The following is a 27,949-nucleotide window of genomic DNA, read 5'->3' as shown; positions in this document are numbered from 1 at the left end:
CAAAAATAGAACTATTTGGCCATAATGACCATCGTTATGTTTGAAAGATAAAGGGGGAGGCTTGCAATCCGAAGAACACCATCCCAACCGTGAAGCACGGGGATGGCAGTATTGTGTTGTAGGGGTGCTTTGCTGCAGGAGGGACTGGTGCACTTCACAAAATAGATGGCATCATGAGGGAAGGAAAATTATGTGGATATATTGAAGCAACATCTCAAGACATCAGTCAGGAAGTTAAAGCTTGGTCGCAAATGGGTCTCCCAAATGGACAATGACTCCAAGCATGCTTCCAAAGTTGTGGAACAATGGCTTAAGGACAACAAAGTCAAGGTATTGGAGTGGCCATCACCAAGCCCTGACCTCAACCCTATAGAAAATTTGTGGGCAGAACTGAAAAAGTGTGTTCGAGCAAGGAGGCCTACAAACCTGATTCAGTTGCACCAGCTCTGTCAGGAGGAATGGGCCAAAATTCTCCCAACCTATTGTGGGAAGCTTGTGGAAGGCTACCTGAAACATTTGACCCACGTTAAACAATTTAAAGGCAATGCTACCAAATACTAATTGGGTGTATGTAAACTTCTGACCCACTGGGAATGTGATGAAAGAAATAAAAGCTGAAATAAATCATTCTCTCTACTATTATTCTGACATTTCACATTCTTAAAATGAAGTGGTGATCCTAACTGACCTAAAACAGGGCATTTTTACTCAGATTAAATGTCAGAAATTGTGAAAAACTGAGTTTAAATGTATTTGGCTAAACTGTATGTAAACTTCCAACTTCAACTGTGTATATGTATGTAAACTATATATATATATATATATCTATATAGCAGGACCCTGGTTCCCTGGCTGAACTTTTGGCTTGTGGGAACTTTTTGCCCAGTGGAGCGGCAACTGACTTTGTACTGCGCTCTGGTCAGTGGATGCGGTGTGTGTGTGTGTAGGGGAGTGTTAATGTGTGTGTAGGGGAGTGTTAATGTGTGTGTAGGGGAGTGTTAATGTGTGTGTAGGGGAGTGTTAATGTGTGTGTAGGGGAGTGTTAATGTGTGTGTGTAGGGGAGTGTTAATGTGTGTGTAGGGAAGTGTTAATGTGTGTGTAGGGGAGTGTTAATGTGTGTGTAGGGGAGTGCTAATGTGTGTGTGTAGGGGAGTGTTAATGTGTGTGTAGGGGAGTGTTAATGTGTGTGTAGGGGAGTGTTAATGTGTGTGTAGGGGAGTGTTAATGTGTGTGTAGGGGAGTGTTAATGTGTGTGTAGGGGAGTGTTAATGTGTGTGTGTGTGTGTGTAGGGGAGTGTTAATGTGTGTGTGTAGGGGAGTGTTAATGTGTGTGTAGGGGAGTGTTAATGTGTGTGTAGGGGAGTGTTAATGTGTGTGTAGGAGAGTGTTAATGTGTGTGTGTAGGGGAGTGTTAATGTGTGTGTAGGGGAGTGTTAATGTGTGTGTGTGTAGGGGAGTGTTAATGTGTGTGTAGGGGAGTGTTAATGTGTGTGTAGGGGAGTGCTAATGTGTGTGTGTAGGGGAGTGTTAATGTGTGTGTAGGGGAGTGTTAATGTGTGTGTAGGGGAGTGTTAATGTGTGTGTGTAGGGGAGTGTTAATGTGTGTGTAGGGAAGTGTTAATGTGTGTGTAGGGGAGTGTTAATGTGTGTGTGTAGGGGAGTGTTAATGTGTGTGTAGGGGAGTGTTAATGTGTGTGTAGGGGAGTGTTAATGTGTGTGTAGGGGAGTGTTAATGTGTGTGTAGGGGAGTGTTAATGTGTGTGTAGGGGAGTGTTAATGTGTGTGTAGGGGAGTGCTAATGTGTGTGTGTAGGGGAGTGTTAATGTGTGTGTAGGGGAGTGTTAATGTGTGTGTAGGGGAGTGTTAATGTGTGTGTAGGGGAGTGTTAATGTGTGTGTAGGGGAGTGTTAATGTGTGTGTAGGGGAGTGTTAATGTGTGTGTAGGGGAGTGTTAATGTGTGTGTGTGTGTGTGTGTAGGGGAGTGTTAATGTGTGTGTTTAGGGGAGTGTTAATGTGTGTGTGTAGGGGAGTGTTAATGTGTGTGTGTAGGGGAGTGTTAATGTGTGTGTTTGTGTGTAGGGGAGTGTTAATGTGTGTGTGTGTAGGGGAGTGTTAATGTGTGTGTGTGTGTAGGGGAGTGTTAATGTGTGTGTGTGTAGGGGAGTGTTAATGTGTGTGTGTGTAGGGGAGTGTTAATGTGTGTGTAGGGGAGTGTTAATGTGTGTGTAGGGGAGTGTTAATGTGTGTGTGTAGGGGAGTGTTAATGTGTGTGTAGGGAAGTGTTAATGTGTGTGTAGGGGAGTGTTAATGTGTGTGTAGGGGAGTGTTAATGTGTGTGTAGGGGAGTGTTAATGTGTGTGTAGGGGAGTGTTAATGTGTGTGTGTAGGGGAGTGTTAATGTGTGTGTAGGGAAGTGTTAATGTGTGTGTAGGGGAGTGTTAATGTGTGTGTGTAGGGGAGTGTTAATGTGTGTGTAGGGAAGTGTTAATGTGTGTGTAGGGGAGTGTTAATGTGTGTGTAGGGGAGTGCTAATGTGTGTGTGTAGGGGAGTGTTAATGTGTGTGTAGGGGAGTGTTAATGTGTGTGTAGGGGAGTGTTAATGTGTGTGTAGGGGAGTGTTAATGTGTGTGTAGGGGAGTGTTAATGTTTGTGTGTAGGGGAGTGTTAATGTGTGTGTAGGGGAGTGTTAATGTGTGTGTGTGTGTGTGTAGGGGAGTGTTAATGTGTGTGTGTAGGGGAGTGTTAATGTGTGTGTAGGGGAGTGTTAATGTGTGTGTAGGGGAGTGTTAATGTGTGTGTAGGGGAGTGTTAATGTGTGTGTAGGGGAGTGCTAATGTGTGTGTGTAGGGGAGTGTTAATGTGTGTGTAGGGGAGTGTTAATGTGTGTGTAGGGGAGTGTTAATGTGTGTGTAGGGGAGTGTTAATGTGTGTGTAGGGGAGTGTTAATGTGTGTGTAGGGGAGTGTTAATGTGTGTGTGTGTGTGTGTAGGGGAGTGTTAATGTGTGTGTGTAGGGGAGTGTTAATGTGTGTGTAGGGGAGTGTTAATGTGTGTGTAGGGGAGTGTTAATGTGTGTGTAGGAGAGTGTTAATGTGTGTGTGTAGGGGAGTGTTAATGTGTGTGTAGGGGAGTGTTAATGTGTGTGTGTGTAGGGGAGTGTTAATGTGTGTGTAGGGGAGTGTTAATGTGTGTGTAGGGGAGTGCTAATGTGTGTGTGTAGGGGAGTGTTAATGTGTGTGTAGGGGAGTGTTAATGTGTGTGTAGGGGAGTGTTAATGTGTGTGTGTAGGGGAGTGTTAATGTGTGTGTAGGGAAGTGTTAATGTGTGTGTAGGGGAGTGTTAATGTGTGTGTGTAGGGGAGTGTTAATGTGTGTGTAGGGGAGTGTTAATGTGTGTGTAGGGGAGTGTTAATGTGTGTGTAGGGGAGTGTTAATGTGTGTGTAGGGGAGTGTTAATGTGTGTGTAGGGGAGTGCTAATGTGTGTGTGTAGGGGAGTGTTAATGTGTGTGTAGGGGAGTGTTAATGTGTGTGTAGGGGAGTGTTAATGTGTGTGTAGGGGAGTGTTAATGTGTGTGTAGGGGAGTGTTAATGTGTGTGTAGGGGAGTGTTAATGTGTGTGTAGGGGAGTGTTAATGTGTGTGTGTGTGTGTGTGTAGGGGAGTGTTAATGTGTGTGTGTAGGGGAGTGTTAATGTGTGTGTGTAGGGGAGTGTTAATGTGTGTGTGTAGGGGAGTGTTAATGTGTGTGTGTGTGTAGGGGAGTGTTAATGTGTGTGTGTGTAGGGGAGTGTTAATGTGTGTGTGTGTGTAGGGGAGTGTTAATGTGTGTGTGTGTAGGGGAGTGTTAATGTGTGTGTGTGTAGGGGAGTGTTAATGTGTGTGTAGGGGAGTGTTAATGTGTGTGTAGGGGAGTGTTAATGTGTGTGTGTAGGGGAGTGTTAATGTGTGTGTAGGGAAGTGTTAATGTGTGTGTAGGGGAGTGTTAATGTGTGTGTAGGGGAGTGTTAATGTGTGTGTAGGGGAGTGTTAATGTGTGTGTAGGGGAGTGTTAATGTGTGTGTGTAGGGGAGTGTTAATGTGTGTGTAGGGAAGTGTTAATGTGTGTGTAGGGGAGTGTTAATGTGTGTGTGTAGGGGAGTGTTAATGTGTGTGTAGGGAAGTGTTAATGTGTGTGTAGGGGAGTGTTAATGTGTGTGTAGGGGAGTGCTAATGTGTGTGTGTAGGGGAGTGTTAATGTGTGTGTAGGGGAGTGTTAATGTGTGTGTAGGGGAGTGTTAATGTGTGTGTAGGGGAGTGTTAATGTGTGTGTAGGGGAGTGTTAATGTGTGTGTGTAGGGGAGTGTTAATGTGTGTGTAGGGGAGTGTTAATGTGTGTGTGTGTGTGTGTAGGGGAGTGTTAATGTGTGTGTGTAGGGGAGTGTTAATGTGTGTGTAGGGGAGTGTTAATGTGTGTGTAGGGGAGTGTTAATGTGTGTGTAGGGGAGTGTTAATGTGTGTGTAGGGGAGTGTTATTGTGTGTGTGTAGGGGAGTGTTAATGTGTGTGTGTAGGGGAGTGTTAATGTGTGTGTGTAGGGGAGTGTTAATGTGTGTGTAGGGGAGTGTTAATGTGTGTGTAGGGGAGTGTTAATGTGTGTGTAGGGGAGTTTTAATGTGTGTGTAGGGGAGTGTTAATGTGTGTGTAGGGGAGTGTTAATGTGTGTGTAGGGGAGTGTTAATGTGTGTGTGTAGGGGAGTGTTAATGTGTGTGTGTAGGGGAGTGTTAATGTGTGTGTGTAGGGGAGTGTTAATGTGTGTGTGTAGGGGAGTGTTAATGTGTGTGTGTGTGTAGGGGAGTGTTAATGTGTGTGTGTGTAGGGGAGTGTTAATGTGTGTGTGTGTGTGTAGGGGAGTGTTAATGTGTGTGTGTGTAGGGGAGTGTTAATGTGTGTGTGTGTAGGGGAGTGTTAATGTGTGTGTAGGGGAGTGTTAATGTGTGTGTAGGGGAGTGTTAATGTGTGTGTGTAGGGGAGTGTTAATGTGTGTGTAGGGGAGTGTTAATGTGTGTGTAGGGGAGTGTTAACGTGTGTGTAGGGGAGTGTTAATGTGTGTGTAGGGGAGTGTTAATGTGTGTGTCTCTGGGGCTGTGTGCTGCACAGGAGCTGCTGAGCCGGACCTCGTTGGAGACCCAGAAACTAGATCTGATGGATGAGGTTTCCTACCTGAAACTGAAGCTGGTCGGCATGGACGAGGAACAGAACCACAACGGCAGCAGCAAGGACCAGCAGAACAAAGCTGAGGTACAGTACTATAGTGCAGGCTGGCATGATTGGAGAGAATCACACACTGGGCTGGTTAACCATAAAACATAACTTAAACTTGACTTAAACTGAAAATGAAAAGCACCCCAAAAGCACTCCACTCAGGGCTTTGTATAGTGGCACCATTAACCCACAGCTGTTAGCAAGAGTCCCACAAAGCCTTATATAGTGAGCCAACTTAGTATGTTTTCTAGTTCGAACAGTACTGGAATGCCAAGTGAAAAATAACATAATTCCATCAGTAGCGAGTGTGGTCTCAGTGTGGTCTCAGTGTGGTCTCAGTGGGGTCTCAGTGTGGTCTCAGTGTGGTCTCAGTGTGGTCTCAGTGGGGTCTCAGTGGGGTCTTTCAGTGTGGTCTCAGTGTGGTCTCTCAGTGTGGTCTCAGTGTGGTCTCAGTGTGGTCTCAGTGCGGTCTCAGTGTGGTCTCAGTGGGGTCTCAGTGGGGTCTCAGTGGGGTCTCAGTGGGGTCTCAGTGGGGTCTTTCAGTGTGGTCTCAGTGTGGTCTCTCAGTGGGGTCTCAGTGTGGTCTCAGTGTGGTCTCAGTGTGGTCTCAGTGGGGTCTCAGTGTGGTCTCAGTGGGGTCTTTCAGTGCCTTTACCAGCTTCATGACCCACCTGTTGTTCTTTTTGAGGCTGGCTAGGTAGAAACCACATGTGGAATGTTTATTTGATGTTGCACAGACCACAATGTGCTCTAATGTGTCAGCAGGCCTATGTAGAGCTATCAGATACTTCAGGAGAAACATGGACTTGGCATGAAGAAAATGATATCTCTATAACCTTGAGAATAGCAATTCACAAGAAGCCTCACTTTCAGTCTTAGAAGAGTCACATGGCCGGAGAAAAAATACTACAGGAGTAGTGAATGAAGGATTTAAGTTAAAATGGCATAAACATGTAGGTCTGTAGGTTCACTTTGACACATTTATATGACCGCTCCAAACCTATAGGTTTATAGTAAAGAGAAACAGGGGATCTCCAGAGCCTGGGACACCCCAGCGGGACACCCCAAGAAGATCAAACACTCCCCCCAGACAAGCTGTAAAGTTCCCCTCACAGGAGCACCTCCTCTGTAGGTCTGTCAAAGCCCTGGTCATCCACTGACTGGTCACCATTTTATAACTTCATTAGGAACTGCCATGACCAGACCACCAGCTCTCAGTGTATTTCTGCTCCAGTGTATTGGGCTAATATTGGACATATGTCTTCCAGTTACTGTGAACAGTTGCAATAATATTAGAAGTACAATTGTAACTGTTCACAGTAACTGAAAGACGTATGTCCATTATAAGAGCTTATACAACTGTTTGATTGCTGATATTAGTTCATCATATTAGTTCTTCTGACTGTATCCAGAGCTAAGTCAGACACGTCCATGTGCTTGCTGGATTCCACCTAATGCTATGTGTTGCGTCATCCCTCTGGAGAAGGGTTAGGCACGACCACATGCAGTCAGTTCAACTCCAATAACCTGATCAACTACTCCAAACACCCCAGTCCAGTTCACCAGCAACAGCACTTCCGCCTCGCCTCTCCTCAATGAGCCTGTTGTGCTGCTTTCTTCAGTGTATTACACCCAGCTGCTCTCAAATGGGACTGAAGCATGCCAATGTAAGACCTTGAAAAAGAGGGGAGGAGAGTCAGACTTTTTCTGTGACGTTGGCAGTGTTTTATCTCTCTGTATGTCTCTGTCTGTCTGTCACCACAGCCTCAGCCCAGTAACAACCCCCAGTCTGTCTGTCACCACAGCCTCAGCCCAGTAACAACCCCCAGTCTGTCTGTCACCACAGCCTCAGCCCTGTAACAACCCCCAGTCTGTCTGTCACCACAGCCTCAGCCCTGTAACAACCCCCAGTCTGTCTGTCACCACAGCCTCAGCCCAGTAACAACCCCCAGTCTGTCTGTCACCACAGCCTCAGCCCTGTAACAACCCCCAGTCTGTCTGTCACCACAGCCTCAGCCCTGTAACAACCCCTAGTCTGTCTGTCACCACAGCCTCAGCCCAGTAACAACCCCCAGTCTGTCTGTCACCACAGCCTCAGCCCAGTAACAACCCCCAGTCTGTCTGTCACCACAGCCTCAGCCCAGTAACAACCCCCAGTCTGTCTGTCACCACAGCCTCAGCCCAGTAACAACCCCCAGTCTGTCTGTCACCACAGCCTCAGCCCTGTAACAATCCCCAGTCTGTCTGTCACCACAGCCTCAGCCCAGTAACAACCCCCAGTCTGTCTGTCACCACAGCCTCAGCCCTGTAACAACCCCCAGGCTGCCTGTCACCACAGCCTCAGCCCTGTAACAACCCCCAGTCTGTCTGTCACCACAGCCTCAGCCCAGTAACAACCCCCAGTCTGTCTGTCACCACAGCCTCAGCCCTGTAACAACCCCCAGGCTGCCTGTCACCACAGCCTCAGCCCAGTAACAACCCCCAGTCTGTCTGTCACCACAGCCTCAGCCCAGTAACAACCCCCAGTCTGTCTGTCACCACAGCCTCAGCCCTGTAACAACCCCCAGTCTGTCTGTCACCACAGCCTCAGCCCAGTAACAACCCCCAGTCTGTCTGTCACCACAGCCTCAGCCCAGTAACAACCCCCAGTCTATCTGTCACCACAGCCTCAGCCCTGTAACAACCCCCAGTCTGTCTGTCACCACAGCCTCAGCCCTGTAACAACCCCCAGTCTGTCTGTCACCACAGCCTCAGCCCAGTAACAACCCCCAGTCTGTCTGTCACCACAGCCTCAGCCCTGTAACAACCCCCAGTCTGTCTGTCACCACAGCCTCAGCCCAGTAACAACCCCCAGTCTGTCTGTCACCACAGCCTCAGCCCAGTAACAACCCCCAGGCTGTCTGTCACCACAGCCTCAGCCCTGTAACAACCCCCAGTCTGTCTGTCACCACAGCCTCAGCCCTGTAACAACCCCCAGTCTGTCTGTCACCACAGCCTCAGCCCAGTAACAACCCCCAGTCTGTCTGTCACCACAGCCTCAGCCCTGTAACAACCCCCAGTCTGTCTGTCACCACAGCCTCAGCCCTGTAACAACCCCTAGTCTGTCACCACAGCCTCAGCCCAGTAACAACCCCCAGTCTGTCTGTCACCACAGCCTCAGCCCAGTAACAACCCCCAGTCTGTCTGTCACCACAGCCTCAGCCCTGTAACAATCCCCAGTCTGTCTGTCACCACAGCCTCAGCCCAGTAACAACCCCCAGTCTGTCTGTCACCACAGCCTCAGCCCTGTAACAATCCCCAGTCTGTCTGTCACCACAGCCTCAGCCCAGTAACAACCCCCAGTCTGTCTGTCACCACAGCCTCAGCCCTGTAACAACCCCCAGTCTGTCTGTCACCACAGCCTCAGCCCTGTAACAATCCCCAGTCTGTCTGTCACCACAGCCTCAGCCCTGTAACAACCCCTAGTCTGTCTGTCACCAGAGCTTAGCCCAGTAACAACCCCCAGTCTGTCTGTCACCACAGCCTCAGCCCTGTAACAACCCCCAGTCTGTCTGTCACCACAGCCTCAGCCCTGTAACAACCCCCAGTCTGTCTGTCACCACAGCCTCAGCCCTGTAACAACCCCCAGTCTGTCTGTCACCACAGCCCAGTAACAACCCCCAGTCTGTCTGTCACCACAGCCTCAGCCCTGTAACAACCCCCAGTCTGTCTGTCACCACAGCCTCAGCCCAGTAACAACCCCCAGTCTGTCTGTCACCACAGCCTCAGCCCTGTAACAACCCCCAGGCTGCCTGTCACCAGAGGATTTGGCCTTGTGTTAAATGAACATGATTTAGTGTTGTGGATGTCCGCTGAGGCCCAGGGAACCCAAACTCCCCGGCTGCCCCAAAAGGTGATTTAGAGTCTGATAAGCAGGGCTGGAAATTACCAGAGACACAGAATCTCGGCGAGGCCTGAACTAGAGCCGCTGACAGACAGTGGGGCAGATGAGAAATGGCAGCGTGCAGACGTGCAGGCTGTGTTCCAGACATTCTGGTGAGCGCAAAAATACGCTGGAGACATTTGCACAGCAGATCGGACGTGAGTGGCACATCGATGTGAAATTAAATCGCTATCTGATTCAGAATCTTGCCATAACATGAGCAAATCTCTGTAACTGTTGGTAACAGAGACATTATGCAGAGTTGTCTTGGGGACAGAATATCAAGTGTATTGACAGAGAGGGAAGCTTGTGGGTTTACCATGTAATGTACACAGACTGTCGTGTCATGTGTCTCTGACCTCGTCCCATAAATCCATGATATCCGGGTGGAGTGCTGTTATTGTGAAGTGGAAACGTCTAGGAGCAACAATGGCTCAGCCACGAAGTGAAAATCGTCTGTCCTCTGTTGCAACACTCACTACCGAGTTACAAATGGCCTCTGGAACCAACGTCAACACAATAACTGTTCGTTGGGAGCTTTGGTTTCAATGGACGAGCAGCCGCACACAAGCCTGAGATCACCATACGCAATGCCAAGCACTGCCTGGATTGGTGTAAAGCTTGCCGCCATTGGGCTCTGGAGCTGTGGAAATGCGTTCTCTGGAGTGATGATTCACGCCTCACCATCTGACAGTCCGACGGACGAATCTGGGTTTGGCGGATGCCAGGAGAACGCTGCCCAAAGGCATAGTGTCAACTGTAAAGTTTGGTGGAGGAGGAATAATGGTCTGGGGTGTTTTTCATGGTCCGGGCTAGGTCCCTTAGTTCCAGGGAAGGGAAATCTTAACGCCACAGTATACAATGACATTCTAGACGATTCTGTGCCTCCAACTTTGTGGCAGCAGTTTGGGGAAGGCCATTTCCTCTATTGGCATGACTATGCCCCCATGCACAAAGCAAGGTCCATACAAAAATGGTTTGTCGAGTAGGTGTCGACTGGGTGGTCCCACACCGATTGTGAGCCAGGCCTAGTCACCCAATATCAGTGCCTGACCTCACTAATTCTATTGTGGCTGAATTGAAGCTATTCCCCGCATCAATGTTCCAACATCTAGTGGAAAGCCTTCCCAGAAGAGTGGAGGCTGTTATAGCAGCAAAGGGGGACCAACTCCATATTAATGCACATCATTTTGGAATGAGATGTTTGACGAGCAGGTGTCCACATACTTTTGGTCATGTAGTGTATATATACTGCATTTATACAATGTATATATACAGTACCAGTCAGAGTTTGGATACACCTACACATTCAGACATTTTTCTTTATTTTTACTAAAACTATGAAATAACACATGGATTCATACAGTAACCAAAAAAGTGTTAAACAAATCCAAATATATTTTAGATTTTAGATTCTTCAAAAGGACCACCCTTTGCCTTGATGACAGCTTTGCACACTCTTGGCATTCTCTCAACCACCTTCACCTGTAATGCTTTTCCAGCAGTCTTGAACGAGTTCCCACATATGCTGAGCACTTGTTGGCTGCTTTTCCTTCACTCTGCAGTCCAACTCATCCCAAACCATCTCAATTGGGTTGAGGTCGGTGGAGGCCAGGTCATCTGATGCAGCACTCCATCACTCTCTTTCTTGGTCAAATAGCCCTTACACAGCCTGGAGGTGTGTTGGGTCATTATCCTTTTGAAAAACAAATGATAGTCCCACTAAGCGCAAACCAGATGGGATGGTGTATCACTGCAGAATGCTGTGGTAGCCATGCTGGTTAAGTGTGCCTTGAATTCTAAATTAATCACAGACTGTGTCACCAGAAAAGCACCATCACACCTCCTCCTCCATGCTTCACGGTGGGAACCACACATGCTGAGATCATCCGTTCACCTAGTCTGCATCTCACAAAGACACGGCGGTTGGAACCAAAAATCTAAAATTTGGATTCATCAGACCAAAGGACAGATTTCCACCAGTCTAATGTCCATTGCTCGTGTTTCTTGCCCCAAGCAAGTCTCTTCTTATTATTGGTGTCCTTTAGTAGTGGTTTCTTTGCAGCAATTCGACCATGAAGGCCTGATTAATGCAGTCTCCTCTGAACATCCTCAGATGTTGAGATGTGTCTGTTACTTGAACTCTGTGAAGCATTTATTTGGGCCGCAATCTGAGATGCAGTTAACTCTAATGAACTTATTCTCTGCAGCAGAGGTAACTCTGGGTCTTCCTTTCCTGTGACAGTCCTCATGAGAGACAGTTTCATCATAGTGCTTGATAGTTTTTGCAACTGCACTTTTAGAAACTTTCAAAGTTCTTGAAATTTTGCGTATTGACTGACCTTCATGTCTTAAAGTAATGATAGACTATCGTTTCTCTTTGCTTATTTGAGCTATTCTTGCCATAATATGGACTTGGTCTTTTGCCAAATAGTGCTATCTTCTGTATACCACCCCCTACCTTGTCACAACACAACTGATTGGCTCAAACGCATTAAGAAGGAAAGAAATTCCACAAATGTACTTTTAACACGGCACACCTGTTAATTGAAATGCATTCCAGGTGACTACCTCATGAAGCTGGTTGAGAGAATGCCAAGAGTGTGCAAAGCTGTCATCAAGGCAAAGGGTGGCTACTTTGAAGAATCTCAAATATAAAATACATTTCATTTTTGTTTAACACTTTTTTGGTTACTAAATTATTCCATATGTGTTATTTCATTGTTTCGATGTCTTCGCTATTATTCTACGATGTAGAAAATAGTAAAACTAAAGAAAAACCCTTGAATGAGTAGGTGTGTCCAAACTTTTGACTGGTACTGTATATACTGTACATCTTATTTTAATGTAATTGTTTTACGAATATAAAAACAAAATACCCACAGCAGTGCATATCATTTGGAACCTTTTTATTATTATTATTTTTCCTTTTTCTGTTTTGTATTTTCTTCTCCCTCTCTCAGTGTGTGGTAAATCTGATAAGCGAGCTCCAGGAGCAGATGTGTAGGTTTCAGGAAGAGATCCACACCCGCATCATGGAGAAACGGGCCATGGAGGCCCAGGGGGAGAGTGGTGCCCGCGAGGCCCACGACCAGAGCCCTGACGTGGGCTTGGGTGGCTCTGACGTGGAGGAGTTTTGCTGTCGCTGTGGAGGACAGAATGTAGGCAGTACCCATGGACACGCTACCCCCCCTCTCTTGACTACCGTCCTCCCTACCCCTCTAGATTCCTCTACTGGGTCTAGTACTTAACGCTTCTCTTTACAGTGACCGAAGTCTCTACCTCTACTACTACAATGTGTGTGAATCCTGTGGTTTTTAGTGTACTGTTTTCCTCCATATACGGGTGGGGTTTTTAGTTTTTTGGGGGGGGTGTAGATCAGCTTTAATATTGCAGATAAATTGTGGCTTCCATCAATGTAATTGTCTGCATCATTTACAATCCCCCATTTTTTTTGTGTAAATATATATATATATAAAATATCTGAGTGTTGTCTCAAACTCATTGTAAGTGGTGTGGTGTGTTTGCATGACCGTGGTTCACCTTATTAATGCAATCAAGTTTTACTGGTCACTGTGTCCAAATACTGGGCTTGGTTGATGGCTTATGCTCATACCCTATCTCTAAATGTGAGATAAATTCAAATTTATCTACTTTAGTCACTTTTTCAATGTTCAAGTTTTTTATGATTTGATGAAATTATCCAAGAAACATTATATCCTTGTGCCAGTTTGTTTTAATATTCAGCCTTGACATAACTTTTTTGAAGGGAGCTAATGGATGCTGAAACAAACCGGCAACCAGACTGGCTAACTGACTGGTAATGTCCATAAACATTGTTCCTTTTGAGGAGCCTGAGCCATCACTACTGAGTACAGCATAGGGCAGGGGTATTCAACTCTTACCCTACGAGGTCCGGAGCCTGCTGGTTTTCTGTTCTATCTAATAACTAATTGCGCCCACCTGGTGTCCCAGGTCTAAGTTCCTGATTAGAGGGGAACAATAAAAAAAGCAGTGCAACTGGCTTCGAGGTCCAGAGTTGAGTTTGACGGGTATAGGGGCTGACTGACTGGTCACGTGTTAAAAGGGTCATCTGTTGCCTTCCTGGGATGTGGAGCTTTATATGTATTAACTGCACAGTGTTCTGTCTGTTAAGGGATCAAATTACGTGGGTCAACATATGAAAACTTCCCTTCTACTTTTTGGTGTAACATGTTCATTTATAAACTGAGAGAACAATGTTTGTATCCAACACTGGTTTCTGACTGGATAAGTTGGTGTTTTCGTGCGGAAGGCACAGTGAAGAGCATGGTGTTTTTGGTTTGGAGATTTTGCATCAAAGGGACACAGTTATTTTCAATTAAAACGTTACAACATGTTCTGTGTTATTGACAGGGCTTACTGCAAGAACTCAGGCTCCTCAAGAGTAAAGTGGATGTGCTGGAGGGGGAGAAATCGCAGTATGAGAGAAAACTAAAGGCCACGAAGGTAAAAAATATATATATATCAGGAAAAAATCTTGTTATAACTTTTGCTTTCTGTCACAGTTTTGCTTTACAGTTGTTTATCTGTCAGTTTAGTTTATTCACATGGCACTTTAAGGTGACACCCACTTTAGTTGGTTTTCTGGCAAATTGATATTCCTATTTCATTTGAAAACATAATTGCCTCAATTTTACTTTGTTGCCCTTGGCAACTCCAATTTTGGAGGTAAACTTTGTTCCTATCTTCCAGCTTACTTTCCACCCATTCTGGCTCTCTCTCCCTCTAGCTCTCTATCTCTTACTCTCTCCATGTGTGTTACCAGTCGCTCATGACCAAGCTCTCTAGCCTGAAGGTCACTGTAGAGCACACTCAGGTGGAGAAGCAGCACTGGGAGGAGCGATGGCGGACCGCTCAGGTGCCTCTTCTTCCTCACCCTAATCCCTCTTTCATGCTGACTACTCCTTCTCCTTCCCCCTCTGCTCCTGATGTTCTCTGCCTCCACCTCACTCTGCAATTGTCCCTCTTCCTCCTCCTCATCCTCCCCTTCTCTTGTTAACACCATGGTTGTGGAATCTCATTCACCCAATCCCTCACAGGTTCAGGTGGTTCTACTGAGATCCTGTGAGTAGAGTTTACTTGGAGTATTGTCATCTGTATGACTAGACAATGTACGGAATCCATATGAGGAACACTGTCCTTCCTCTGACAATGTTCCTCATATGGATTCCATACCCATTTCTATTTTTAGTTAAATAATGGGGAATTATACTGACCAAAAATATAAACACAACATGCAACAATTGCAACGATTTTATGAGTTACAGTTCACATAAGGAAATCAATCAATTTCAATAAATTAATTAGGGCCTAATCTATGGATTTCACATGACGAGGCAGGGGCGCAACCATGGGTGGGAGTGCATAGGCCCACCCACTTGAGAGCCAGACCCACCCACTGGGTAGACAGGCCCAGCTAATCAGAAGGAGTTTTTCCCCACAAAAGGGCTTTATTACAGACAGAAATACTCCTCAGTTTCATCAACTGTCCGGGTGGCTGGTCTCAGACGATGTGGTGAAGAAGCCGGATGTGGAGGTCCTGGGCTGACGTGGTTACACGTTTTTTACATTTACATTTTAGTCATTTAGCAGACGCTCTTATCCAGAGCGACTTACAGTAGAGTGCATGCATTTTTATTACATTTTACATACTGAGACAAGGATATCCCTACCGGCCAAACCCTCCCTAACCCGGACGACGCTATGCCAATTGTGCGTCGCCCCACGGACCTCCCGGTTGCGGCCGGCTGCGACAGAGCCTGGGCGCGAACCCAGAGACTCTGGTGGCGCAGCTAGCACTGCGATGCAGTGCCCTAGACCACTGCGCTACCCGGGAGTGGCGCAGTGATTCTGATCACTGTTTTACACGTGATCTGCAGTTGTGAGACCAGTTTGATGTGCTGCCAAATTCTGGTGGCCTATGGGAGAGAAATTAACATTCAATTCTCTGGCAACAGCTCTGGTGGATATTCCTGCAGTCAGCATGCCAATTGCACACTCCCTCAACTTGAGACATCTGTGGCATTGTGTTGTGTGACAAAACTGCACATTTTAGAATGTCCTTTTATTGTCCCTAGCACAATGTCCACCTGTGTAAGGATCATGCTGTTTCATCAGGTTCTTGATATGCCACACCTGTCAGGGGAATGTATTGTTTTAGCAAAGGAGAAATGCTTACTAAAAGGGATGAAAATTTGTGCACAAAATTTGAGAGAAATAAGCTTTTTGGTGCGTATGGAACATTTCTGGGATCTTTTATTTCAGCTCATGAAACATGGGACCAATACTTTACATGTTGCGTTTATATGTTTGTTCAGTGTATATATATATACACTGCTCAAAAAAATAAAGGGAACACTTAAACAACACAATGTAACTCCAAGTCAATCACACTTCTGTGAAATCAAACTGTCCACTTAGGAAGCAACACTGATTGACAATAAATTTCACATGCTGTTGTGCAAATGGGATAGACAAAAGGTGGAAATTATAGGCAATTAGCAAGACACCCCCCAAAACAGGAGTGATTCTGCAGGTGGTGACCACAGACCACTTCTCAGTTCCTATGCTTCCTGGCTGATGTTTTGGTCACTTTTGAATGCTGGCGGTGCTCTCACTCTAGTGGTAGCATGAGACGGAGTCTACAACCCACACAAGTGGCTCAGGTAGTGCAGTTCATCCAGGATGGCACATCAATGCGAACTGTGGCAAAAAGGTTTGCTGTGTCTGTCAGCGTAGTGCCCAGAGCATGGAGGCCCTACCAGGAGACAGGCCAGTACATCAGGAGACGTGGAGGAGGCCGTAGGAGGGCAACAACCCAGCAGCAGGACCGGTACCTCCGCCTTAGTGCAAGGAGGTGCACTGCCAGAGCCCTGCAAAATGACCTCCAGCAGGCCACAAATGTGCATGTGTCAGCATATGGTCTCACAAGGGGTCTGAGGATCTCATCTCGGTACCTAATGGCAGTCAGGCTACCTCTGGCGAGCACATGGAGGGCTGTGCGGCCCCACAAAGAAATGCCACCCCACACCATGACTGACCCATCGCCAAACCGGTCATGCTGGAGGATGTTGCAGGCAGCAGAACGTTCTCCACGGCGTCTCCAGACTCTGTCACGTCTGTCACATGTGCTCATGTGCTCAGTGTGAACCTGCTTTCATCTGTGAAGAGCACAGGGCGCCAGTGGCGATATTGCCAATCTTGGTGTTCTCTGGCAAATGCCAAACGTCCTGCACGGTGTTGGGCTGTAAGCACAACCCCCAACTGTGGACGTCGGGCCCTCATACCACCCTCATGGAGTCTGTTTCTGACCGTTTGAGCAGACACATGCACATTTGTGGCCTGCTGGAGGTCATTTTGCAGGGCGCTGGCAGTGCACCTCCTTGCACAAAGGCGGAGGTAGCGGTCCTGCTGCTGGGTTGTTTCCCTCCTACGGCCTCCTCCACGTCTCCTGATGTACTGGCCTGTCTCCTGGTAGCGCCTGCATGCTCTGGACACTACGCTGACAGACACAGCAAACCTTTTTGCCACAGTTCGCATTGATGTGCCATCCTGGATGAACTGCACTACCTGAGCCACTTGTGTGGGTTGTAGACTCCGTCTCATGCTACCACTAGAGTGAGAGCACCGCCAGCATTCAAAAGTGACCAAAACATCAGCCAGGAAGCATAGGAACTGAGAAGTGGTCTGTGGTCACCACCTGCAGAATCACTCCTGTTTTGGGGGGTGTCTTGCTAATTGCCTATAATTTCCACCTTTTGTCTATTCCATTTGCACAACAGCATGTGAAATTTATTGTCAATCAGTGTTGCTTCCTAAGTGGACAATTTGATTTCACAGAAGTGTGATTGACTTGGAGTTACATTGTGTTATTTAAGTGTTCCCTTTATTTTTTTGAGCAGTGTATATAAAATATTCCTCCAAAATAAGAATATGTACATTTGTTTTCTATATCTATGGGGAGAATGAGAAAAAGATAAAAACAAACAAATAGAGAAAAGGGAAAAGCGAGACCAAGCGAACAATGCTTTTGACATTGACTCGATCTGACAGCTCACTCTTACTCCCCCGTCCTCTCCGACCAAGAACTAATAATACAGAACATAGCATGCTCCAATTGCTATCTGTTATTCAATGTACGGGTTCTGCAGAAGTGAGCTGAAGGGGGTTGAGGGGGGGCGATACGTCCATGTCTCAGGCTGCAGACAGACTGCCATGTTTAGAAGATCTATCTATACGCTGTGCTCATCCAGAGGAGACGGCTCACAAGTATTTGTTTGTGTGGGCGTGAATGGTAGATGATCGACTCTGAGACTTCCAACCATTGAGTTCACTGACCAAGTGCATGACCCTCTGTGGTCATTGACTACCACCCACAGGCTTCACGCAGTTAAGCCTGAATGGTCCTAGGCAGGCAGGCAAACAATCACCGTACTGACCTCCATGCTTCCCCATATTTTATTATTGGATTAGTGAGGTTCTCTTTTTAATGTGCATGTAGTCTATTGGGTTTGTACCAGGGGTTGGAACCGGTTCATGGTACAGAACCCAAAAACTGGAAAATAAAACTTTTTTGAGGAACAGAATCAGAACCGGGAACGGAAGTGATCTATACTGTTCCTGAACAGAACTGTTTTAAAAACATGGGAACTGGATAATAACGTTATTTTACGTTCCGTGCATTTTCTTCAGTCTCACAAACTCAAGGCGCCTGTAACGGCTGTCTAATTCCTCCTCCTCGGATGAGGAGAAGGAGTAGGGATCGGACCAAAACGAAGCGTTGTATGCAGACATGAAGATTTATTTAAACAAGGCGAAACACGAAGAACACTTGAATAGATTACAAAATAACAAAACGACGTAGACAGACCTGAACATGAGAACTTACAATAAAACACGAAGAACGCACGAACAGGAACAGACTAACCAAACGAACGAAAACGAAACAGTCCCGTGTGGTGCGACAGACACAGACACAGGAACAATCACCCACCCACAAACAGTGAGAACAGCATACCTTAATATGGTTCTCAATCAGAGGTCTGTGTGGGGCATCTGTCCACGGTGGCGGCTCCGGCTCCGGACGTGGTCCCCACCCCACCATAGTCAAACCCTGCTTCCGTAGCCTCCTCCAAATGGCCACCCTCCAAATTAACCCCACTGGATTAAGGGGCAGCTCCGGACTGAGGGGCAGCTCCGGACTGAGGGGCAGCTCCGGACTGAGGGGCAGCTCCGGACTGAGGGGCAGCTCCGGACTGAGGGGCAGCTCCGGACTGAGGGGCAGCTCCGGACTGAGGGGCTGCTCCGGACTGAGGGGCTGCTCATGGCTGGCTGACGGCTCTGGCTGCTCATGGCTGGCTGGCGGCTCTGGCTGCTCATGGCTGGCTGGCGGCTCTGGCTGCTCATTGCTGGCTGGCGGCTCTGGCTGCTCATGGCTGGCTGGCGGCCCTAGCTGCTCAAGGCTGGCTGGCGGCTCTGGCTGCTCATGGCTGGCTGACGGCTCTCGCTGCTCCTGTCTGGCGGAAGGCTCTGGCTGCTCCTGTCTGGCGGAAGGCTCTGGCTGCTCCTGTCTGGCGGAAGGCTCTAGCGGCTCCTGTCTGGCGGACGGCTCTAGCGGCTCCTGTCTGGCGGACGGCTCTAGCGGCTCCTGTCTGGCAGACGGCTCTGAAGGCTCAGTACAGACGGGCGGCTTTGCAGGCTCAGTACAGACGGGCGGCTTTGAAGGCTCAGTACAGACGGGCGGCTTTGCAGGCTCAGTACAGACGGGCGGCTTTGAAGGCTCAGTACAGACGGGCGGCTTTGAAGGCTCAGTACAGACGGGCGGCTTTGAAGGCTCAGGACAGACGGGCAGTTCAGGCGGCGCTTGGCAGACGGACAGCTCAGACGGCGTTGGGCAGACGGGCAGTTCAGGCGCCGCTGGGCAGACGGCAGACTCTGGCCGGCTGAGGCGCACTGTAGGCCTGGTGCGTGGTGCCGGGACTGGAGGTACCGGGCTAAGGACACGCACCTTCAGGCTAGTGCAGGGAGCAGCAACAGGACGCACAGGACTCTGGAGGTGCACAGGATGCTTGGTGCGTGGTACCGGAACTGGAGGTACTGGGCTGGAGACACGCCCCACAGGGCTAGTGCGTGGAGGAGGAACAGGGCTCTGGAGATGCACAGGAAGCCTGGTGCGTGGTGTAAGCACTGGTGGTACTGGGCTGGGGCGGGGAGTTTGCGCCGGATATACCGGACCATGCAGGCGTACTGGCTCCCTTGAGCACTGAGCCTGCCCAACCTTACCTGGTTGTATGCTCCCCGTAGCCCGACCAGTGCGGGGAGGTGGAATAACCCGCACTGGGCTATGTAGGCGAACCGGGGACACCATGCGTAAGGCTGGTGCCATGTATGCCGGCCCGAGGAGACGCACTGGAGGCCAGATGCGTTGGGCCGGCTTCATGACATCCGGCTCAATACTCAATCTAGCCCTGCCAGTGCGGGGAGGTGGAATAACCCGCACCGGGCTATGCACACGTACAGGAGACACCGTGCGCTCTATCGCATAACACGGTGTCTAAATGAATGACTGCCAAGAATCGTCGACCGGAATTTGCCGGCATCTTACCAGAATCCCGATGCAAATTTACATAAATGTATACAAAATTACCCAGATTTAGTCATTTTAAATATGACTATTATACATTTTATACATAGAAATTATACCCATCCACATAAAAAACATCTTGTGTCAAAGGAAACACCATACACCTGGTGACCGTGTCAGCGTGCATGCACCTAGCCCGCCACAGGAGTCGCTACAGCGCGATAGGACATCCCGGCCGGTCAAACCCTCCCCTAACTCGGACAACGCTGGGACTATTGTGCTCATGGGTCTCCCGGTCGTGGCCGGCATGGGTCTGCAACCAGCATCTGTAGAAACTCAGTTTGCTTAGAGCACTGCACCACTTGGGAGGTTCCAGCCACAAAGTTTTGAAAGCTTATTAATTGCCTTGCATCAAAATACTAAGATACTACACAGGACTCTTAAAGAATTTCATTTAAATGTTCATTGTATTTTTTGATCACAGAAACAATGAGGAAAATATGGAAAAAATAAATAAATAATGAAATGTTAATTATATAAAGCAGCCCGTGTAATCATCTTCCAGAGAGTAGCCCCAATCGGCCCGAGCCCCAAGTAATACATTAGGGCCAGATAACTCTCACCGGAATCAGCCTGAGCCCCAAGTGATACATTTGTGCCAGATAACTCACACTGGAATCGGCCTGAGCTTAATCCCCGCATTCTAGCCATTATTAATACTGCAGAAGGCGGCCCAGACTCGGGCCATATGTGACTCTCATCCGAGTGCCCCGACTCTCATCCGTAATCGGCCCAGATCCACTGTGCTAGCTGGGCTGCCTGTGCTAAAACAACTATAGCTTGCCCACGCCATAGCAAGTTGCTCCATCCGCACTGATTGGTGAAGTAATTTAATGTTGAGCTAATGTAAAAAAATATATATGTATTTCAGAGGTTTAGAAAGGAACAATATAAATCTGTACTTTTTGGGGGGTTCGAACAAGTTCAAAAGTTTTTATTTTGCAGATCAAAACAGTAAAATGGAACAAAAAATGGTTCTGTTCTGAACGATTGTAAAATAATTTCAGTTTCAACCCCTGATTTGTAATGCAGTGGTAAAGTGTACTGCTCTCATCCAGCCTCATTCTCAATTTCTGTCTACTACTGCACCTTATTCCATAGCCCCTTAGCCCCATTGCTCAACCGTAACCCTTTGTGTTACCAGATAAGGATTGCTGCCCATGTCTATGTGTGGATAGTTACCTTGTGTTTAATTTTTTTTTTTTTTTTTTTTTTTTTAAATAAATTTTCCCCCCTTTTCCCCCCAATTTTCGTGTTATCCAATCGCTAGTAATTACTATCTTGTCTCATCGCTACAACTCCCGTACGGGCTCGGGAGAGACGAAGGTCGAAAGCCATGCGTCCTCCGAAGCACAACCCAACCAAGCCGCACTGCTTCTTTAACACAGCGCGCCTCCAACCCGGAAGCCAGCCGCACCAATGTGTCGGAGGAAACACCGTGCACCTGGCCCCTTTGGTTAGCGTGCACTGCGCCCAGCCCGCCACAGGAGTCGCTGGAGCGCGATGAGACAAGGAAATCCCTACCGGCCAAACCCTCCCTAACCCGGACGACGCTGGCCCAATTGTGCGTCGCCCCACGGACCTCCCGGTCGCGGCCGGCTGCGACAGAGCCTGGGGGCGAACCCAGAGACTCTGGTGGCGCAGTTAGCACTGCGATGCAGTGCCCTAGACCACTGCGCCACCCGGGAGGCCCTAAAGTTTTTGACTACAATAGATACAGAGCTTTTTATTGACTTCCAACTGAAGTGATCAGTATTTGTTTGTCCTCCCTATAACACTAAGGACCTAATCATGAATTATGCACCACACCCCTCTCATGATTTTCCTAATTGAGGAATACATCATTGCCCTGTCACCTTGGAAGTACAGTGGGGTCTGAAATTATTGGCGCCCTTGATAAAGATGAGCAATAATGACTGTATAAAAGAAATAATTGAAATTCTGAGCTACACTACATGACCAAATGTATGTGGACAGCTGCTCGTCCAACATCTCATTCCAAAATCATGGGCATTAATATAGAGTTGGTCCACCCTTTGCTGCTATAACAGCCTCCACTCTTCTGGGAAGGCTTTCCACGAGATGTTAAAACATTTCAAATCAAATATTTGTCACATACACATGGTTAGCAGATGTTAATGCGAGTGTAGCGAAATGCTTGTGCTTCTAGTTCCGACAATGCAGTAATAACCAACAAGTAATCTAACCTAACAATTCCAAAACTACTACCTTATACACAAAAGTGTAAAGGGATAAAGAATATGTACATAAAGATATATGAATGAGTGATGGTACAGAACGGCATAGGCAAGATGCAGTAGATGGTATAGAGTACAGTATATACATATGAGACGAGTAATGTAGGGTATATAAACATAAAGTGGCATAGTTTAAAGTGGCTTGTGATACATGTATTACATAAAGGTGGCAAGATGCAGTAGATGATATAGAGTACAGTATATACATAAACATATGAGATAAGTAATGTAGGGTATGTAAACATTATATTAAGTGGCATTGTTTAAAGTGGCTAGTGATACATTTGTACATACATTTCCATCAATTCCCATTACTAAAGTGGCTGGAGTTGAGTCAGTATGTTGGCATCAGCCACTAAATGTTGGTGGTGGCTGTTTAACCTCTAACGAGCCTCTACCCCGGATCCGGGAGCACCACCCCCCCCCCCCCCCCCCCCCCACACACTGATTAGCATCGCTAGCATAGCGTCACAATTAAATAGTAGCATCTAAATATCATTAAATCACAAGTCCAAGACACCTAATGAAAGATACAGATCTTGTGAATAAAGCCACCATTTCAGATTCTTAAAATGTTTTACAGGGAAGATGTAAATATATTAGCTAAACACGCTAGCAAAAATCACCATTTTCTTTGTCCACCATTTTCTCTCAACACCAGTAGCTATCACCAATTCGGCTAAACTAAGATATTGATAGCCACTAACCAAGAAAAAACCTCATCAGATGACAATCTGATAACATATTTATGGTATAGGATAGGTTTTGTTAGAAAAATGTGCATATTTCAGGTATAAATCATAGTTTGCCATTGCAGCCAGCATCACAAATCTCAAACCAAAGCTCCTAGAATTACTACAGAGAGCAACTTGTATTACCAATTTACTCATCATAAAACATTTCTTAAAAATACACAGCACATAGCAATGGACAGACACAGATCTTGTGAATTCAGACAACATTTCAGATGTTCTAAGTGTTTTACGGCGAAAACACAATAAATCATTATATTAGCATACCACATACGCAAACGTTACCCGAGCACTGATTCTAGCCAAAGAGAGCGATATCATATCATCGCCAAAATATATACATTTTTTCACTAACCTTCTCAGAATTCTTCAGATGACACTCCTGTAACATCATATTACAACATACATATACAGTTTGTTCGAAAATGTGCATATTTAGCCATAAAAAAACGTGGTTATACAATGAAAATAGTAGCAAAACAAGCCTGGAAATGTCGGTCGCCATCTTTGAGTGATCTAGTTTAATCAATAGCTAATCATATACTTGACAAAAAAATACAGGGTTGACAGGAATCGCAAGACAAATTAGTTCTTAATGCAATCGCTGATTTACATTTTTTTAATTATCCTTACTTTTCAATACAGGTTGCGCCAAGCGAAGCTATACAAAACAAAATGGCGGCGTAAGCTTTAACATTTTTCGACAGAAACACGATTTATCATCATAAATTGTTCTTACTGTGAGCTGTTCTTCCATCAGAATCTTGGGCAAAGAATCCTTTCTTGGGTCTAATCTTCTTTTGGTCGAAAGATGTCCACTTGTCCGTCGAAATGCCCACTAACGTACGACCGGGACCCCGAAATGTGCCCAGCGCGTCAAAGTGCACAACAAAGCAATGCCTCAAAATCGCACTAAAAGGATATAAATTGCTATACAACGGTTCAAATTAACTACCTTATGATGCTGTTAACACCTATAACGGGTAAAAACATGACCGGAGAAATATTACTGGCTACACTAATGCTTGGAAAAAGAGCAGGGCGGTGTCCACCGCGCGTCCGGCGCAGCTGGAAAAGAGTTCCTACCTACACGTTTTTTTGTTTTATAGTGGCTGTGATTGCGCAATCGATACCATTCAAATCGTCATCACGTAAAGGCATCCAGGGGAAGACGTAAGCAGTGTCCGTATCCTCATAGCCTTCACAGTGGCCTTTAAACTGACTCCAGATCAGGGGCCAAAATGTGTGAAATCTGACTCCATGTCAGGGAAATTGCTGTAGAATGAGTTCTGTTCCACTTAGAGACAAAATTCCAACGGCTATAGAAACTAGAGAGTGTTTTCTATCCAATAATAGTAATAATATGCATATTGTACGATCAAGAATTGAGTAGGAAGCCGTTTCATCTGTAATGCAAATTATGCTAATGAGAAAACAGCACCCCCTATAGTCGCAAGAAGTTAACAGTCTGATGGCCTTGAGATAGAAGCTGTTTTTCAGTCTCTCAGTCCCTTCTTTGATGCACCTATACTGACCTCGCCTTCTGGATGATAGCGGGGTGAACAGGCAGTGGCTCGGGTGGTTGTTGTCCTTGATGATCTTTATGGCCTTCCTGTGACATCGGGTGGTGTAGGTGTCCAGGAGGGCAGGTTGTTTGTCCCCGGTGATGCGTTGTGCAGACCTCACTACCCTCTGGAGAGCCTTACGGTTGTGGGCGGAGCAGTTGCCGTACCAGGCGGTGATACAGCCCGACAGGATGCTCTCGATTGTGCATCTGTAGAAGTTTGTGAGTGCTTTTGGTGACAAGCCAAATTTCGTCAGCCTCCTGAGGTTGAAGAGGGGCTGCTGCGCCTTCTTCACAATGCACCTGTACTGACCTCGCCTTCTGGATGATAGCGGGGTGAACAGGCAGTGGCTCGGGTGGTTGTAGTACTTGATGATCTTTATGGCCTTCCTGTGACATCGGGTGCTGTAGGTGTCCAGCCCGACAGGATGCTCTCGATTGTGCATCTGTAGAAGTTTGTGAGTGCTTATGGTGACATGGCGAATTTCTTCAACCTCCTGAGATTGAAGAGGCGCTGCTGCGCCTTCTTCACCATGCTGTCTGTGTGGGTGGACCAATTCAGTTTGTCCGTGATGTGTACGCCGAGGAACTTAAAACTTTCTACCCTCTCCTCTACTGTCCCGTCGATGTGGATAGGGGTGTGCTCTCTCTGCTGTTTCCTGAAGTCCACGATCATCTCCTTTGTTTTGTTGACGTTGAGTGTGAGGTTATTTTCCAGACACCACACTCCGAGGGCCCTCACCTCCTCCCCGTAGGCCGTCTCGTTGTTGTTGGTAATCAAGTCTACCACTGTAGTGTCGTCCGCAAACTTGATGATTCAGTTGGAGGCGTGCATGGCCACGCAGTCGTGGGTGAACAGGGAGTACAGGAGAGGGCTCAGAACGCACCCTTGTGGGGCCCCAGTGTTGAGGATCAGCGGGGTGAAGATGTTGTTACCTACCCTCACCACCTGGGGGCGGCCCGTCAGTAAGTCCAGTACCCAGTTGCACAGTGTGGGGTCGAGACCCAGGGTCTCGAGCTTGATGACGAGTTTGGAGGGTACTATGGTGTTAAATGCTGAGCTGTAGTCGATGAACAGCATTCTCACATAGGTATTCCTCTTGTCCAGATGGGTTAGGGCAGTGTGCAGTGTGGTTGCGATTGCGTCGTCTGTGGACCTATTGGGTCGGTAAGCAAATTGGAGTGGGTCTAGGGTGTCAGGTAGGGTGGAGGTGATATGGTCCTTTACTAGTCTCTCTAAGCACTTCATGATGATGGAAGTGAGTGCTATGGGGCGGTAGTCGTTTAGCTCAGTTACCTTAGCTTTCTTGGGAACAGGAACAATGGTGGCCCTCTTGAAGCATGTGGGAACAGCAGACTGGGATAAGGATTGATTGAATATGTCCGTAAACACACGAGCCAGCTGGTCTGCGCATGCTCTGAGGACGCGGCTGGGAATGCCATCTGGGCCTGCAGCCTTGCGAGGGGTAACACGTTTAAATGTTTTACTCACCTCGGCTGCAGTGAAGGAGAGCCCGCAGGTTTTGGTAGCGGGCCGTGTCAGTGGCACTGTATTGTCCTCAAAGCGAGCAAAAAAGTTATTTAGTCTGTCTGGGAGCAAGACATCCTATTTTCTAGGGGGATTGCTTCCATTCAGCCACAAGAGCATTAGTGAGGTCGGGAACTGATGTTGGGCGATTAGGCCTGGCTCGCAGTCGGCATTCCAATTCATCCCAAAGGTGTTCGATGGGGTTAGGTTCAGGGCTCTGTGCAGGCTAGTCAAGTTCTTCCACACCGATCTCAACAAACCATTTCTGTATGTACCTCGCTTTGTGCTCTGGGGTATTGTCAAGCTGAAACATAGCCTTCCCCAAGCACAATTTTGTCTAGAATGTAATTGTATGCTATAGCGCTAAAAACTGGAACTAAGGGGCCTAGCCTGAATGAAGAAAAACAGCTCCAGACCATTATTCCTCCTCCACCAAACTTTACAGTTGGCACTATGCATTGGGGCAGGTAGCGTTTTCCTGGCATCCGCCAAACCCAGATTCATCCGTCGAGTTGCCAGATGGTGAAGCGTGATTCATCACTCCAGAGAAAGCTTTTCCACTGCTCCAGAGTCCAATATCGGCGAGCTTTACACCACTCCAACCGACGCTTGGCATTGCGCGTGGTGATCTTAGGCTTGTGTGCGGCTGCTCGGCCATGGAAACCCTTTTCATGAAGCTCCCGATAAACAGTTCCTGTGCTGACGTTGCATCCAGAGGCAATTTGGAACTCGGTAGTGAGTGTTGCAACCGAGGACAGACGATTTTTACCTGCTATGCGCTTCAGCACTCGGCAGTCCCATTCTGTTAGCTTGTGTGGCCTACCACTTTGCAACTGAGCCGTTGATGCTCCTAGACGTTTCCACTTCATAACAGCACTTACAGTTCAGCTCTAGCAGGGCAGAAATTTGATAAACTGACTTGTTGGAAAGGTGCTATCCTATAACGGTGCCATGTTGAAAGTTACTGGGCTCTTTAGTAAGGCCATTCTACTGCTAATGTTTGTCTATGGAAAGTGCATGGCTGTGTGCTCGATTTTATACACCTGTCAGCAACAGGTGTGGCTGAAATAGCCAAATCCACTCATTTAAAGGAGTGTCCACATACTAATGTATATTTAGTGTATATTGTATGCAAAAAAATGGGGAAATTATATTACTGTATACTAATACAATTGCTCAGAGAAAGAGATTTTGTTTAACAGGTAATAAAAAAAATCTCATGAAGGTAGGGGTAAAAATTATTGACACCCCTAAAGATTCATATATATAAAGTTGTCAAAAGATTAGTATTTGGTCTCATATTCCTATCACACAATGATTACTGTACATCAAGCTTGTGACTTTAAAAAACTTGTTGGATGCATTTCAGTTTGTTTTGAGTTTGTTTCAGATGATTCTGTGCCAAATAGAAATTAATGGTAAATAATGTAACTTTTTTTATTTATTTACCTCGGCAAGTCAGTTAAGAACTAATTCTTATATACAATGGTGGCCTACCACAGCCAAACCCAGGTCAATTGTGCGCTGCCCTATGAGACTCCCAATCACAGCCAGATGTGATACAGCATGGATTTGAACGAGGGACTGTGGTGATACCTCTTGCATTGAGATGCCGTGCCTTAGACCTCTGCACCACTCAGAAGCCCTTTTATTGTAAATAAGTGTATAATATGTTTTTAAACACTTCTACATTAATGTGGATGCTACCATGATTACGGAAACTCCTGAATGAATCGTGAATAATGATGAGCTACAAAGTTACAGTGGGTCAGAGATCCTACCTTCAAGACATGCTAACCTCCCTGTTATTGGTAATGGTGAGAAGTTAGCAATCTCTTTCGCTGAGCGATTGTATTAGTTTAAAATAATTAACAATGAGTGTACAAAACATTAAGAACACCTTCCTAATATTGAATTGCACCCCCTTTTGCCCTCAGAACAGCCTCAATTCGTCAGGGCATGGACTCTACAAGGTGTCGAAAGCGTTTCACAGGGATGCT

The 27,949-nt window shown here is 46.9% G+C and overlaps 1 protein-coding gene across 4 annotated transcripts in view; it reads left to right on the top strand.

Annotated features, from left to right (window-relative positions):
* LOC129862162 (liprin-beta-2-like) overlaps positions 1-27,949 on the top strand; it is a 121,591-nt gene that overhangs the window by 74,449 nt on the left and 19,193 nt on the right. For 2 of the 4 annotated variants that reach the window (XM_055933559.1, XM_055933558.1), the window contains exons 6-7: positions 5,137-5,277; positions 13,559-13,651. In XM_055933559.1, the coding sequence (XP_055789534.1) occupies positions 5,137-5,277; positions 13,559-13,651 (234 nt within the window). Of the gene's footprint in view, positions 1-5,136; positions 5,278-12,126; positions 12,325-13,558; positions 13,652-13,934; positions 14,064-27,949 lie in introns of all 4 variants that reach the window. The other 2 variants (XM_055933556.1, XM_055933557.1) reach the window with 2 other exon arrangements.

Source organism: Salvelinus fontinalis, chromosome 9, assembly GCF_029448725.1.
Source record: "Salvelinus fontinalis isolate EN_2023a chromosome 9, ASM2944872v1, whole genome shotgun sequence".
NCBI lineage: Eukaryota > Metazoa > Chordata > Actinopteri > Salmoniformes > Salmonidae > Salvelinus > Salvelinus fontinalis.
The sequence above is the reverse complement of the archived record's forward strand: the minus strand, read 5'-3'. Positions and strand labels throughout refer to the sequence as shown.